The 16,858-nt window shown below is 36.2% G+C and overlaps 1 protein-coding gene across 2 annotated transcripts in view; it reads left to right on the top strand.

Annotated features, from left to right (window-relative positions):
- LOC108668484 overlaps positions 1-3,720 on the top strand; it is a 49,225-nt gene extending 45,505 nt beyond the window's left edge. Inside the window, exons 2-6 of one of the 2 annotated variants that reach the window (XM_018155716.2) lie at positions 1,350-1,481; positions 1,826-1,835; positions 2,053-2,105; positions 2,720-2,852; positions 3,575-3,720. In XM_018155716.2, coding sequence (XP_018011205.1) covers positions 1,350-1,481; positions 1,826-1,835; positions 2,053-2,105; positions 2,720-2,852; positions 3,575-3,657 — 411 coding nt within the window. In that variant the 3' untranslated portion in view covers positions 3,658-3,720. Of the gene's footprint in view, positions 1-1,349; positions 1,482-1,825; positions 1,869-2,052; positions 2,106-2,719; positions 2,853-3,574 lie in introns of both variants that reach the window. The other variant, XM_047882286.1, reaches the window with a different exon arrangement.
- Positions 3,721-16,858: the final 13,138 nt, after the last annotated feature.

The following is a 16,858-nucleotide window of genomic DNA, read 5'->3' as shown; positions in this document are numbered from 1 at the left end:
GCAGATGTTATGCTCAATGACTGTAATAATGATGTCAAATTTCAATACTTGTCAGAGCTACTAAGGATGACGTCATGATGGCATCATGATCAGTTAAAAATGGATATATTGTACATATTTTGAACATATTTACTTGAACCTTTTAGAAAAAATTTGAGATGCCTCCATCATAGACATTCCATTTAGGTTAGGTGCTGATAGAAAAATGGTTTTTATGAAATCGTGTAAGTTATGCTATGAAACATTTCTTGCGATGACATGTATTGTTTTATGATGCTGCTAACTTAAACCTTGAGGTTAGGTGAAGATGGCAAAGTGTCTTTTAAAGTGAACGCGCGTTTTGACATATATCGACTACTAGTGTAACGAGACGAGAACCGGAATTTGAACGTTTACTTTGCGATTGTGGCAGGTAAATAGGAGTTCTTTTGACACCGACACATTATACGTTTTGCTCTCGGATTGCTCATTATTATACGTAATGCTCATTAATGAATTGATTTGATAGGAGATGCAGATAGGATACAAGTTAAGGTTAGGTGGGTCTATGAAAGATGTTTTTAATAAAGTGAATGCGTTGTTTTGACACATCCACTTTCGGAATGCGTTCACTTTCGGGTGCCGTCCGGGTCCCTTCCGCTGTCAAAGTAGACTTGCCAGGTTTAAGACAGCTTAGGTTTTAGACGCCGTGCAATTTTAATGAATGTAATGACTGAGGACTTCTGATGCAGCACAGACATAGCTGATGGAATCTGGGGTTAGGTAAGGAGGGCCAAGTTTTTTTTAGAGCAGGGCCGACTCGATGAGACAACCTGAGGTTGGGTTAAGAACCGAAAGGCATTTTCCTTGTAGGGATGAGCATGCTCTTGGACATGATTGTGTCAACATCAACAAACTATCTGGGGATACTATGGTTAGGTTAGGGACTACAGGTTGTTGTTTATAGTGAAATTATGAACTAACGGAGTCGTAAGGTCGTATCTGACATACACGCAGTATATCTGACGCTGAGTCAATGTTGATGTTGGTTTTAATGGAAGCAGATGGTGCGATAGACATGGTGGGATGATAGACGATTATTTAATTAGTATTGATATTGTTATGTTATGTTATGTTATGTTATGTTATGTAATTAAATATTGTCATAAAGAATATCAAATGGACATTAAAAACTGATAAATTTTGGGTCAAAAGGAACATCTTTAGGTGGATGAGATTATGGAAAAGTTGAATTTTATATTTATTTACCATTAATTTGATTGACACCCTAATATATTTTATATTATAGTATATCATTGAGACATTGTAGAATTTCAGCTTTAATATTCAAATTCAATTGAATCTTACAGATGGGTCCAAAAAAGAAGCCCAAGAAAAGGAGGTGCTCCAGCTGTAACAGATTTGGTCACTATACGGAGGATTGCCAGGAAGAAGCAGACCTCGATGTGGCTACAACATCTCTGACTTCACAGATCTCTGAGGTATTATTATTTGATATAGACCTTCTGCTGTGTAGGCTTCAGTTTTACTATACTGGTTCCCAGTTTCATCTTAGTCTGAATTCAAAGGGCTTCAACCTGTTCAATGCATGTACTGTGGAACTGCATTGCAAATCATGGTACACATGCTTGTCTGCTACAATTGCTTCACAAAATTATACACTAGTTTATTATACAGCTTGCCTGTCTCAAGAATTTTTTTTGGTTTTAAATGTTTTCAAGTATTGGTCAGCCAAACATATTTGTGATATTTGTGTACAGTGTACATATTGTGTCTTGCTGTTTTAATTTAAATTAAAAACTTTTTGGACCCTGTTTGTTCACAGAGCCTGACAGGTGTGGTCTCAATGCTTGAGCAGCACACGACAGGTCCGATCTGAACCTAGTTTATATTGATGTTTCTATTGTACTTTTCAGGATCATTATTGTAACTGTTACTTTTACTACTTTCTTCTGTTTAGTGAGTTAATACATTCACTTTTTTTTAATTTGTTACTTAGCAGATTTCATTTTTGTATCACCCAATTTATTATAATATCTTTGATTTTTGCAGAGTCCTCCATAGAAGAGACAGAAGACAGCTCGTCCAGAGTTTGGAATAGTGCAGTGAGTATTCTATTGTCACTAAGAAAGTTTGAAGCAGTGCCAGCATTAGTGTGGATATGTTGTCATAACCACTTCAAATGTCAAGATGTATTATTGCCTTGGATATCTGTATTTTGTAGGTATTTAAGGGCAAATGTGTTCAAAGGCAAGACATCACAATGCTGGTGTGCCACCAAAATAATTTTGAAGATTTAATAACAGTTTAAACCTTCAAATCTTTGATGCAGTCATTTAATTTTAAAATTTTTAGGATTCAAAGACAACTTTAGTGTTATACGTAATACTTGTATAATGTAAACATTATGTCACATCCAGCATACCATTCTCAAAATTTATCTTTGTATAAAAGTTGTGAATACCTACATTTTAACTTCAATATGAATGCTTTACGTATCAAATTCCATGTATTTTCCTGCGCCATGTATTCTCTTGTTTTTAACTTTATGTTTGATTTATTCATTGTAGTTTCATTAACTATGTTTTCTGCTCTATTAATTAATGCCTCAGGCATGTTGTCTCAGCTAAAGTGGCCTGTTAATCGATGGTGTATCAGCTTACCTTTTGTTGCCAGTATTTGTTTGTAAATTTATTCAATATGACCATTTTTTGTGCAGATATCATGTTCTCGGAGCGGTGTGCGAGGCGTTGTCTGGTATAGTGCACGCGGTCAGAAGAACACCGGGTCTGCGAGGCTGCAGTTGCAGTCCACGAGGCTGGCACGGAAGGATCCTAAGAGCGCCACTTGTCGTAAGTACTAGTAGAATTAAAAGTATGGTACTTCCGAGCTCGAAGCAGCTGCCAAGAGCAGCTGCTTCGAGCTCTGCTCGCCGCAGGCGCTTACCTGCGTTCCGCAGCAGTTAAGTGACTCAGGTCGGCGGCTCGTTGGAAGCTAGGATGGGTGGTTTTGTACTATATGTATATTCAAATATGGATTGTATTTAAAAGTAAACCAGCTGAGTCCGAACCAGCTGAGTCTCATTTAAGTCCGAATGGACTTGAATGAGTTAACATTCGTGATATATTTAACATTTATTTATTGTTTTTGAGTACCGGTAATGAATGTGTATTTAATAATAAAGGTGCATGCTTCTGCAGAGTTATCTCAGTGATCTCGCCTTTCTTGCGGTTCACCTTGGAAGCAACAATTGAGTGCGTCAGATCAGACAGCGCAGCGGTTATATTTCATTATTGATAACTTGATAGAATACTTTAATGAGTGAAGTTGCATGCAGTTGATTGAATTGCATGTGCAATGTCGTCACTTAGTATACCTTAAATGTGTCCTACCTCCGTTGAAGTTGCAATTTTTTAAATTCTAATTTAATAACCACATTAGTATACTAAATACGATAATGTTCAATTGAATTTAGCTATAGTGTATTAATTTTTTTTATTGCTGCATATATCCATGAATATAGTTTTCATTAAGTGATTGTGCAATGAATATTAAATGCTAGTGCTTTTTGCAGGGTTATTTTCCGTTCATCTGGTCTGGCGGCCCTGGTTGAAGCTGCCTTGTTTGCCCCACAACACCTACAGCCGTCAGCTGTAGATGGGTGGCGGATGGAGGGCGATGGAGCCCTCTAGGACAAAATAAAGATTATGTTCATTGAAACTCCAAAGTTATTGCCCTTAAATCAGGTTGGATATAGAGAACGAAGGTTGTATAACATTTAAGAAGTCAAGCTTGAACGACGAAAAAATAAGTTGAATGTCAACTAAATATTATTGTTTTTATTTACCCGTTACCCAATTCTGATGCTTAATGGTAGTACAGGAAGATCTGAGATTGAATGAAAAACCTAACCTCAAGAATAGTCAAACATATTTCTTTCACTTTCACTTCTTCATGCCGGTCGTCTATTGGTTGTTTTCATGCACGTGACGTAATTCTTGCTATGAATAAAGCAAATGAACGTCTGAGCGCGGTTAGTACAGTACAAATAGTATCAAGCGTTGATCTGAGGTATCGTCCGTGATTTAGAGAAATTCATATGTATCAGAAAACATGAAATCGATCTATTTAGAACGACGAGGTCTGATGTGTCGGGAATTTGTCCGTTATGTTATTAATCCTAATACTAAAAACGAACCGTACGCATGACATTCATGAAGTAATATGTTGGCTATGATGTGAGTTACTAGCTTCGTGTTCAAATATGAACTGCGTGTAGGGTTAGCATATTAGCGATATGAATAGATGGAAATGTAAGTTGAACATTGTTAGCATCGTTGATGGAAGAATATCTCGGTGATTTTCATGCATCGATCACTGGAACTAGAATCTTTAATTGACTAGAGCTGGGCTGTTCATTCATAATGAAATATGATCAATGTTCGATGGCTGATTAGTACGAGAAGAATGAATTAGTATGAGTGTGATATGAATGATCGTTAATGAAGATTGGATAGCCTTAGTATAACAAATTGAAGAGGCCAGCGTTCCATATAGCACGGGAGCTATACGTTAGCTCATTTGCGACCAACATTGAAACTAGAGCGTTCTATTATGGTAATGTAGAAATGAAAGAAAGCTTTCAGGCGCGCTTTCTGAGTTGCAGCTCAAAGTGCATAGTTTGCAGCCATGAAGTTATACGTCATGGACCGAAAGAACCAAGTCATCTGCATGCTATATGAATATACTAAATCGCAGCCAAGTCTGTACTCTGTACGTTGTTTCAGATAGTATACTGTTTTAAAATATTAAAAAATTGTCATAGTCTTTTTATAGGTTCTTTAATGACATGTAGCTATGCCGCGTACAGAAATTACCCTAAGATTCTTCGCTAGACTCGTCTATGTTTGATGACTGTTGAAATAGATATGAATACCTGATAATTGGTCTACTTCCTGGATAGCGGAAAGCGAGATCTGTGTCCGTGATCGTCGGATTGCTACGGCTGGTTTGAAGTGATAATTTTATTATGAGTTGATTGAAGTTGCACGTTAATATATGAATAAAGTCTGGGAGCTATAATGTGAGCAAAATGTATCGTTTATAACGTAAATTGGATAATATCTTCATCTTTGGTGGTTGAATAATATGTCCGCTATCATGCTTCGATCGCTGGAAACGATATCTTTCATTGATTAACACTGGTGACTGGTCTTGGTTTTCGTATTGAAATAGGAACATTGTTAGTGGGCTGCTGTGCGGGCTATATGAAGAATTGTTAATGAAGGTTGGTTAACGTCAATATATTGAGTTTATGAGAAGTATAGCCAATTCCAAGCATTGAACCCTGGAAAGAATTTCTTTTACAAACCACCACAAGGCTTGGAATTACAATGATAAGACCCAAACGAGTCCAGATGGCGCATATGGAAAATTGGTTAGATTACCTGCTGCCCAGTGTTCATATAAAGTCAAGAACAATAGGCCGTGTTCCACATTCTTTTGAGACGTTATCTCACTTGTAACATATATTAGAAAAAGAACTGAATTTTATTGGTAATGAAGTGATATAGCTATTCAAGCATGCGTACTGAGTTGCAGCTCCAAACGCAGATTTTCAAGCAGTCCATATATTTTTGATAGATCGAAACGAACAAAACGTCTGCTCGCTAAACATAAATATTTAAATGCAGCGATGTTTGTGTATTGTTTCCTATAATTTTAAGGATCTAGCGAACTATTATCATCGAAGTATTTTAACTGGTTTCTTAAAAATATGTCGTATCTACGGCGCATGCATAATTTAGGCTAAGATTTCGAACCGACGTTCCATGTTTAATGGCTGTTGATATAGATCTGAATACGTACATGGCAATTGTATCATTGAAGAGGTTAGCATTCAATTGGCCGGCGATCATGTGACTGGAATTCAAGAGACAATCGTTCAAGCGGCCAGCATTTAGGTGTCGCGTGCAGAAGTTGCAAATAATGGGGACCCGCCGTAACTATAAGGACGTAGCATTCATCGATAAGTAAGCATTTGATTTGCAAAGTAAGCATTTGATTTGCAAATGGTGAAGAGAAGAAGAAGCTGTGACCTAAGAGAATACCTAGATTTTTGAGCATCTAATTATTGGACGAGCAATAGGCCTTCGTCAGAATTCCATTGAAATGAAAGAGGTGTTTCATTCTAGCGGAGTGTTAACTGAGCTTCCACGTGGGTAGGTTGTGTGGTGCCTAAGAGCTCTCTAAGTGCTTGTTGTGTGCTCTGTAGCCTTGCACGGACGTTGCCCCCATTCTCTCTTTTCGTTCTTGCTGACGCAGCAATTCTATTATTGGCACGTCTTTCTACTGCTAGTGTACTCGTTATTTTTTTGCGGCGTGCCACTTGCTTGACTAGTTGCACGTAGCATTCGAGCCAGCATAAGCGTAATTTTGATTGTAGCCACGCAGCAGCCGTTCTGTTTTGGTTTTCGCCTAACCTTATGGAAACGGCCGAGGGATGGAGGGGAGAGGACGCGGGTGCCTGAGTTGCTCGAATGTTAACAACAGGAAGAGGACATTTTTTCACCATTTTTTTCAGGAATTTTTCAAAGCTAGTAAATGTCGTATTTTTCGACTTCCTTTATACTACATAGATAGGAAAAATGTTGTTGTTTAAGCCACTATATTTAGTTTAGCAATATTCCAATTAGTTTCGCTACTATGACTGTTTTACGTGTCAGAGGTGCGCCCCGAGTTGCCCCGCCAGTCCCGAGTTGCCCCGGTTGACGGTATATCAAACATGGAAGAGCTTTTTTGTGATAAAAGAACTTCAGAGCAGAAATTTATTAATAGTATTGAGTCAGAAAGGGCTAATGGAGGATAATGGGTAAGCAACTGATGAGATGGATTGAATCTAAGTGCATAGCCTACAGGCATTGTAGCAGATGCCTGCGTAAAGCATGGAAGGTGCTTATCATAATAGCAGGAATTTATTGGTGAAATTCATTGATAGAATTGATTCAGTGGTGGCTAATGGACATTTGATTGAAATGATGAAAGAAACCTATATTCTTAGTGAATAGTTAAAGGAGGGGATGCGGGTAAGAAAAATTAAAATTATGTTTTTGTATTCAGAAATTGATTGCTGAAATAATAGCGTGACGGTTAATGGATGGAAATGGAAATTGTGATTGAGAAGATTCATGAAACGAATGGATGGAAAATGTCCGTCTATCAAATGCAAAGATAAAGCATTGAGAATATTTTCACCATAATTGCTAAAATTCAGTGACATTAGAATTACGTTTTATGTTTGCGAGCAGCTTTGGGAACTTACATAGGATTAAACAGTTTATGTGCGGCATTGCAGTGTTTTAAGTTAGCATATTTGCCTCAAGCTTTCAGTGACTGGTTCACTGAAAGCTTGAGGCCGCATGCGCATGTGTCGCACAGCACTGACCGCGTTGCGGGCATCCACGCTAATATTGCGTATTTTTCATAGTGAATATATTCATTTGAAAGTATTCCAATCATATATATTCAAATTTAATACGTTAGAAGATACAATGCTTCACTACTAGGTTAATTTTAGTGAACACAAGTAGCGCTGAATAAACTTTTAAAGTTCATTTATTTGGTTTCCATAGGTATGTCTTCTTATCGCAAGAATTTAACTATCGATGAGAGACGTAATGAGTTTGGGTAAGCGTGTTTATTAAATGATTACTAATTTTATCAAGATTACAATGATGTCAATTTTTTATCTGATGTCTCTAGCAACTGGGTATTCTCCTGTTTTTCAACTTTTTCATGTTATATCATTTGTTCAATCATTCATGATGTTCGGTCATTGTAATTCAAGCAGCCTTTTGCTGGATTAGCAGATCTTCTTCTGCGGATGCTATGTGTCCCTTTGGTTGTCGAATATGACTGAGGCGAGTGGTGAAGAACCAAGTCCTCAAAAAAGAGGACAAAAGAAGACTCACCAAGTTAATGACAGGTTAGGGATAGGACACCTGGTTACTTTATTTAAGGTAATGACTAAGGACTTCTGTTCCAGCCTGTACACAGCTAATGGAATCTGGGGTTAGGTGAGGAGTGCCAAGTTATTTTTTTAAGAAGCAAACTATATGTAATAAAGCCACACAGCCTGACAGCCTGGGTCAAAGCAGGACTGACCCATGGTATTAGAACCTAAGGTTAGGTTAATGACTGCAAAACATTTTCCTTGCAAGGATGGCAACCTCAACAAACTTCATGGGGGAACTAAGGTTAAGAAAGGGACTCTAGGTTGTTGTTTATAATGAAATTATGATTGAGTTTTATGCAGCATGACTAAGTATGAGTCAATGTTGGTGTTGCTTAAAGGGAAGCACATGTGTTTTTGTGGTAGACATTGTGGGATGTAGAATTCTTTAGAGTGATATTGATATTAAAATGTAGGGGGTGTTAGGAATTTCTGGTTTGTCACTTTGTAGTGAGGAACTGGAAACAGAAATGGGAAGTAATTACAAGCCATTAATTATCACTCTTAAGTCGTGACTATTATCCTTCCTTTTCAGCATTCAGGGCAAGACGGAGGTGTAGACCGTGTACCTTAGTGTCAATTCCAGCAAATGGGGAAAATGGAAACATTGAATCTCTAGAGACCCTGAAGGATGGAGAATATTTGCCTGTGATTCAGTAAAATCACCAATGAAACAATTGTTTATATGTATTATGTAAGCTGTTCTGATCTTGAAAACTTGAAACACTGAAGCATAACTGCAAGGCTGAGACTTTTTTTTTTTTTTGCCCTTTCTTTTGAGTCCAGTGTGGAATTCTAGAAATGGAAGTTTGCTTATAATAAAAGCTTTTCATCCAAGGTAGAAAGCTTTCCTTAGATACAGTGCTCTGCCAGGTGACTGACTATAAAGAAAAAGGGTGATCAGAAGTGGACAAACTGTTTCAATTGTATAATAGTCAGTAGTACCTCTGATTTGTTTTAATATTGTTTAGTTGTTTTGTGTTTAATTGATATTTTTTCTTTTATTTGATGGACTTTTTCAAAATTTTCCAGGCCCTTTGTTTGTAATGAACCAAGCATGGAAAACTTCTACCATTAGGGCCACAACTAGAGCTTTCCTGCCCCCGCCATTTCTGGAACCGTGCAATTTCCGCCAGATGAATTAACTCCTATCTAATTGTTAACAAAAGTGCAGGAACGAGGCTGCAAGATTCCAAATGTATTGAAAATTTGTCCAGTTGGAGTCACCAGATTTCAAAAACAATTAGGAAAATTCTAATCCTGTAATGCCAGAATGATTAAGTTTAAGATAAGTATTAATTTTTATTTCAATAATTAAGTCAACCAGTACACTGTACACATACCATGTATGGGAACTACCAATTACAGCTGGAAAGGACATCACAATCCCCCCAACCAATCACAGCTGAAAAGGGATATCATCAACAGATATTTATATAATGGACTGAATGTGGAAAGATCCTGAATGTCCAGATCCTGATTTCTAAGCTTTCAGGTCCTACTTTCGAATATGCTATTCATACTGGTCATTTTAATACCCCTCTAGAATTCCTCAGTCCACACTGCTTTTAACTACATGATATATGAGCAAACCAGTTAAAGTATCATGGATATCAGCATCATCATACTCATACTTGATATCTCATACTCATACATAACTAGATCAATAAATTTATAATGAACTGATTGCTAAAAAATCTCTTGTTTGCTCTATGCATTGAACTGACTGTAGATAGCATCCTAAAGTGATTAGCAGGGTGTAGTCTGCATGGAGTCTAGAATTTATACTCTCTAGAAGATAAGAAAACACCCACATGAAACTAAAGGTTTAGGGCTCCAAAGTGACATATTTTCAATAATGCTCTAATTTTGGAGCTTGATTTTCAAGTTGGCAGCTGAGAAAAATTTATAAGCATTGACATTGGGTTTTTTGCCTTAAATCCTTTTTTAATCCATGTAAGACAATTTTCAAACAGTAACAGGTTATGCACCATATCTCTTCATTTTACGGTACATATAGAAACAAAAACATTTTACCTACTTTCAAGCATTAGTGGCAATTCCATCTATCTCAAGAAGTTTCAAATGGTTTTTCTCTTGATCAGGCTTTAAATATGCATTTCTTAATTAACATAAATTAACACTTTTGTAACTAAGGGGACATCTTGGTCCAAAACCACTAAGTTGGAATAGCATTAATGACAATAAATGTATCAGAGACAATAGACAAACCCATTAATGCTGATAATTATTTTCTGTAATTTTTTGAGGTTTCCTGTGAGAATATTATCACTTGTAATGGTAATAAATAAAAAATATGTTCAAATATTTATTTTTCATTGTATGTGAAAAATTATAGCTTAGTCCCATTATGAACTGGGCTAAATATTTCATTATTTAAATGACTTTAGAAACATTATATCACAATAATCACATAATACTAGCATATACAGCATTAAAAACATTCACTTTATCAAAAAAAGTCTGCATTAAACTCATAAATAATATACATTTATAACAAATTACCAACCTCTCACTGCTATGATATCAAGCTGTCCTGTCAGACACCTGGTCCTTATAATCTTTGAATGTTAACTGAACAGGGAGTAGTCAGCCAGCAGAACCATTCGTTGCCAAAACACATACAAGAGGTGTATCAAACCTACGCAATACGCATCCACCTGTATATTTACAAATGGATATTTTGTTCTCTGCTAGTTCATGATGGAACCTTTACATTATTACAGGTTACGGGTCTCAAGGTGCATCATATTTTTCGATGGAGAGCTTCATCGACAGCACATTTCGGCACAGTCATTGGTTCCCTAAAATATATTCTCATTCCAATCGTATTTTTATTTTCCCAAGTGTTTCACGCTACCTATTTGCCGATGAATCAACCAGCCGCCATCATCACTGCTCTAAGAGTTGATAAACGTGGGACATCGGTACAACGTGAGAGGATGATCACGGACAGAGCATCTAGTATCTTATATATTATGGCATGGTTACTGAGAACGTTAAGGATATCGATAAATATCCTGTCAAAATACTTTTAGACACATGCGTTTTCTTGGTTCCATGTATTTTACCTGGTATTGGGTTAAAGTCTGGGTTCTCCTATCGTGTTCTTTCCTGATGGCAGCCCTATGGCAGTGATGACCTGCAGCATCATTTTTATACGCTAGTGGTAAAATTTGTGCTACAATTTCATCAGTGAATCAGTTTATTGATGAGTTTTAAATTGAAGTTATTGGAATAGAAATCAATTTTATATTTCCCTTGTTGAATAATCAACAAATATTTCGCTTGTTCGGCAGATAACAGTCGTGTAATTATTAATGAATGATTCATGGAAAAGACAAGGTGATTGAAACGATGAAACCTGTGGAAGACGTTTAAGCTGCTAAAGCTAATGATATAAAATAATAGCTAATAAGCAGATGCGAATACTAGGCACGGAAGGGCATCTTTGTGACAATAGAAATTCATAGTTGAATTTAATCTCTAGAATTCGTTCAGTAAAGGTTAATGGAGGCAAATAGTATTCGCTAATGGAGGCAAACTTATATNTTTATATTTCCCTTGTTGAATAATCAACAAATATTTCGCTCGTTCGGCAAATAACGGTCGTGTAATGATTAACGAATGATTCATGGAAAAGAACACAGTGATTGAAATGATGGAACCTGTGGAAGACGCTTAAGCTGATAAAGCTAATGATGTAAAATAATAGCCAATAAGCAGATGCGAATATTAGGCACGGAAGGGCATCTTTGTGACAATAGAAATTCACAGCTGAATTACATCGCTATAATTAGATCAGTAATGGTTAATGGAGGCAAACTTATATTCTTAGCAAATAGACAATGGAGCAAATGCGTGTAAAAAGGCTCAGATGAGCTTCTTCGCGATAATAGAAATTTATAGCTAGAATTCGTTGATGGAACTGTGTCAGTAAAAGTTAGTGGAGGATAATGGGCTAGTGACAGAAGAGATGGACCAAATCTAAGTATATAGCGAACAGCCATTGTAAGAGATGCGTGTGAAAGCATGGAATTTTTCGTCAAATCAGAAATTCATTGCCGTAATTTATTGATGAAATATTTCATTAATGGGTAATAATTGAAGAGTTACCCGTGGATTGGGATTCCATTTACGTAGGCAAATGAAAAAAAAACCTTGAGATAATTGATCTCATATTTGACAGTACTCATGGGCTCGTACAGAATATGAATCTATTTGTCACTTATCCATGAATTCTGAAGTTATTTTCAAATACCGTTCATGGAATCTTCTATTGTCCAGTTCTCAAACAATACAATTACATTAAATTACACCTTAATTTGTTTTAAATAGTGCATATCTCTCTAAGTGAAGCACTTAGTTTGTAATTATGTCCATGTGAGCATTTTATCTATTGATTTTAAATCCAATTGTTTGGAAATTTTCATCTAGCATTCTAAACGTTTAAACTGTATTTCATTCGTCTCAATTCCATATTGTTTCATTTATATGTGCTTTTTAATAACTTATTTGAAGCAGTCAGCATAACGCACATATCGCTTCAGATGCTCTAAAAGAAGATTATATGATTAATAGACAATAGAAGTTGTGGGCTGACGGTCTTCAAAAAATGCTTACGCACCTGGCCCAAGTCCTCCTCTTTGGTTCGACTCTACTAGATATAACAAAGTGGTGTATATTCTGATTTCCAGATAGTGACGGTGCATAGGCCTACTCTGATTTCTAGATTGCTTGTGACAGTTTCTCATTTTGCTTTGGGTGACCTCGGTCAAGCGTAAGTAAATGTCTAGACACGAGGGTTATTTAAAAAATATCGTTTCTCGTGTAAAATGATCTTCTTGGCCATTTGCTAAGTTCTTTCCATTTGTATAATTGGCAATTTAACTGCGAATTAATTGTAAGATATTATTTCTATCATGGATTGCTAATATGCTATTTTATGTGTTATGGTAACCACACGTCTTCGCGGACAAATTTGTGAATAAAAGAGTGTTCCGGCAATTATTAAGTTAAATCATTAATTGTTATTCATTATTTCTCAAGTCTTAGGTACCATGCAGTTGCAACTGCAAGTCTGCAATAATCTGAAGCATTTACAGTCATTTTAACAGAATAACAATAATAATGCTTTGCCTTTGACTCCCATTATTTCATAATTTAAACAAGTGGCAGAATCCAACTTCATTCAAGTTAGGCCTGCCTATCTCTCTGTAAATTTCTATTTAGCCACTTGTGTCTTGTGATACTAAATCAATGCTTATTTCAACTATGCCAGTAAAATATGGGACTTTTTAAAAAAATTTTTACATATCTCTGTGCCACTGGGAAATTGGGCAAATAGGCTACACCAATGGATGAGATTGAAATGCCAGACAATTTCACTTTTTTCCAAAACATTAACTGTATTAGGCTATTAATGCCAAAAATAAAGAAAGTGGCATTTTTGCCCAGTGCCCACGCTATTTAACAGTCACCTGGAAAATGAATGTTATATACCACAATTTTTGGAAAATTCCAGAATCCAGATTGTTGTCTGTGAAAGGACATGCATTGCTCTGAAGTTCTGAACAACTGGGGTGGAAGATTTTCCATTGTTTGGAAATTTGTTAAAGGTGGAAATGCATTCTAACTTGGATTTATGCTGCTAATAAGCTTGCAAAAATGTTATGAATCAGGTAATTAGCTTTATTTTCTTGTGAACTAAGTCTACAATTCCAATTTGCCTGACTACAATTCCAATTTAATAAATTCAACCAAATAGACAATGTGCTGTTTCAAACCATGCACTTTGTCCATTAATGTTGATGCAGTGGCATCATGGCATGCACTTTTAGGTACGTATTAAAATATCTACTTTGTGAGCTGCAAGTAGAGCCTTTGATTTCTCTAATTTTGAATTTCGGAGCTACAAAATTTCCAATGGATTATCTAACTGATTGAAAAACAGTGCACTGTCAAACCATAACTTTTGACATCCTTAATTCACAGACAAAATATCACTTTAGAGATTTAAGGTTAAATTTCAAGCTATATAGGCAGAGTGCATACTAGACCAAACATTTTAATAATTCAACTCCATTTAATGGTTGCACAATGAGTGTTGAATTTTTACACTTCTCTTTAACTTAACTTCTTGTTTTTTATTGTTTTTTTTTCTGTGTAGATATCTTATAATCAATATTTAACACACTTCTACCTGTCCAATTGATTTGAAATAATGCACGCTGGTATCTTTAGAAGTGTTTTCTTTAAAAAGTAATTTTCAATATTAGCAAAATTATTTTAAATTAAAAAGTAATTATTACGTACTAATGAAGTACAGTACAGTAATGGAGTTACAGTTGATTCAATTACAGTAACAGTTTTAATAAATGCTCAACAGTGTGAGTCAACTAAATATTATTCAATGTACTACAGCACTGAAATGCTACGTTGCGCTACTGCCACTGACTAGCAATGCAGTAGTAAAGTACAACTGATTCAGCCACTTGAAAGTTTATCAATAATGAGATTTCTTGTGCACAGAAAATTGCTGGCAATGATGTTCAATGACATGAAGCAGGTACCGCTTTTAGCGCATTTTCTCATGTATGAAAAAAAGGCTCAATTGTGCTCGTCATGTCCATCCGTCCGACCTTGACTTCACGTCATGCTATTGTGCTCATGCATGAGAAGCTGCTTACTGGAAATTGAATTGAACTACTAACAAGATCTTAGAGTAACTGTATATCATTTAATGGAGTAATTGCAGCAGACATGCATGTGTACCATGCTTTGAAATACAGCTTCACAGTACAGGCATTGAACTGTTGAAACTCTTTGAATTCAGACTGTAAGATGAAACTGGGATTGGAAGGATACATATTTAATTTTTGCCATCTAGCAGGCCTTGTGATAAGACACCCAGAGCATTAATGTGAACATCATTTGGCTCTTCATCAATAAATATCAGAGCCAACAGCAATAATTCTTTGTATTGACTTCATGCTTGTGAGAAGCATTCAAACAGCTTGATGTTTGGACCAATGGAGTATCTTATTGTCAGATTAAAATCTGTAGCGATAATCAGTTTAAACACATGATGCCTGCATGCTAAACTAATAAATAATAAAAGGCTTCTGCAGCTTCTGTTGCAGTAAGGCACATGCTCCAGCTTTTGTGCCAGTGTTGCTGGGAGTGGTATCAAAACACTTCTTACATTGTTGTAAGCATCGTAGGATGTGAGATGGACGGATTATATTAATGGTATTGATAAAAGATCGTGGGACGTGTGAAAATATGAGTATTACTAAAATTGATATTAAGATATAGGGGGCGTTTGGAAACTTCTGGTTGGCGTGCAGGATGCCAGGCATTCCCCACTGAGACTCAAGTGTACGTCAGCTGTAGGATGTTTAGGATCCTCATTCAAGGACATGCACCTCGATCCTAACAAAATTCGGGGACCGCCATGGCTCCGGTCGAATAGTCACTATACACTCGTCCCAATGTAATTCAGGGTCTGCTTGGCCGCTCGATCGAAATCATTTTCTGGTCAGAATCTCCTATCCGACTTGAGAATCGCCTGAGAGTATGAGGGTTGGCCGAGCCGAGCTAGCAAACTGCCCAGATCGAGGCTGCCCTTCAAAACCTGAGCTAAGCGGACATAGAGAAGCTGATTTACGTGCGGTCCGAGTCATAGGCATGCACATGCAGTCTCCCACGCCTCTTATTTTTGTAGGGGCTAGGCGGGTATCTGCGAGCTAAATTAATTGTTCTCGTTATAAAGGCGCGAAAAAAAATTGTGACTACATTTGTAGTCACTATTAAATATATCATTAAAAATCTCATAAAAAAATATTTCATTAAAAATATATCATAAAATATATCATTAAAATTTGTGACTACATTTAATTTAAAATATCTCCATAAACCTAGAGATATTCTGGATTCAGTGTTAATCAAGGCCGATTATTTCGAGTTTTGCAGAATGCTATTCAAATTACGAGTGAAAATAGCGAAGCTTATAGGGAAGAGCCTTTTGACTGCACTCACCTTATTTAATTTAAATCTAAATCTAGTCACCGCTATGCGTGAAGACCGGCAGGATTGTAACACGTGTGTTTGGAAAAAGTCAGATTTTTTATTTTGGCATTCATGTTGAATTAAAATTATTTGAAAGGTAAAAAATTTGCAGATGTAAATATCTGTTATGAGAGAATAATTTGATTTATATGGTAAATTGTTATGAAAATTTAATTTGTAGCCGTACTATTTAACCTGAAGCGATTTGTTATTCATAGTTATTTATAACAGAGGTTTCAGTTTTGTTTTAGTTCCTTTAAGTCCTAACTACCATAGAGTAATTCGTTCCGAAGAGTAATTAGTTACAATAATTTGTACCGGGTAGTAAATTGTACAGGTAATTGTATTGAGGAGTAATTTATAAGGTAATTTGTGCAGAGAATAATTTGTAACAGTAATTGTTACCGGGCAGTTATTTATACCAGTGGGTAATTTGTAACAAGAGGTAATTTGTACAGCGGGTAATTCGTATTGGAGAGTAATTTTTAGTAGTAATTTTTACCGGGCAATGATTTGTACCAAGGGGTAATTTGTGCAGAGTAATTTGTGCAGCGAGTAATTTATAACAATAATTTTTACCGGGCATTAATTTGTAACAAGGGGTAATTTGTGCAGTGAGCAATATGTGTTGGAGAGCAATTTGTAACAGTAATTTTTTCCAGGCAGTGATTTGCACCAAGGGGTAATTTGTGCAGCGAGTAATTTGTGTCGGTGAGTAATTTGTAACAGTAATTATTCCCTGGCAGTGATTTGTAC

The sequence above is a fragment of the Hyalella azteca genome, unplaced genomic scaffold (assembly GCF_000764305.2).
Source record: "Hyalella azteca isolate HAZT.00-mixed unplaced genomic scaffold, Hazt_2.0.2 contig10098, whole genome shotgun sequence".
NCBI classification, from domain to species: domain Eukaryota; kingdom Metazoa; phylum Arthropoda; class Malacostraca; order Amphipoda; family Hyalellidae; genus Hyalella; species Hyalella azteca.
Note: the sequence above shows the minus strand (reverse complement) of the source record. Positions and strands in the feature narration are given on the sequence as shown.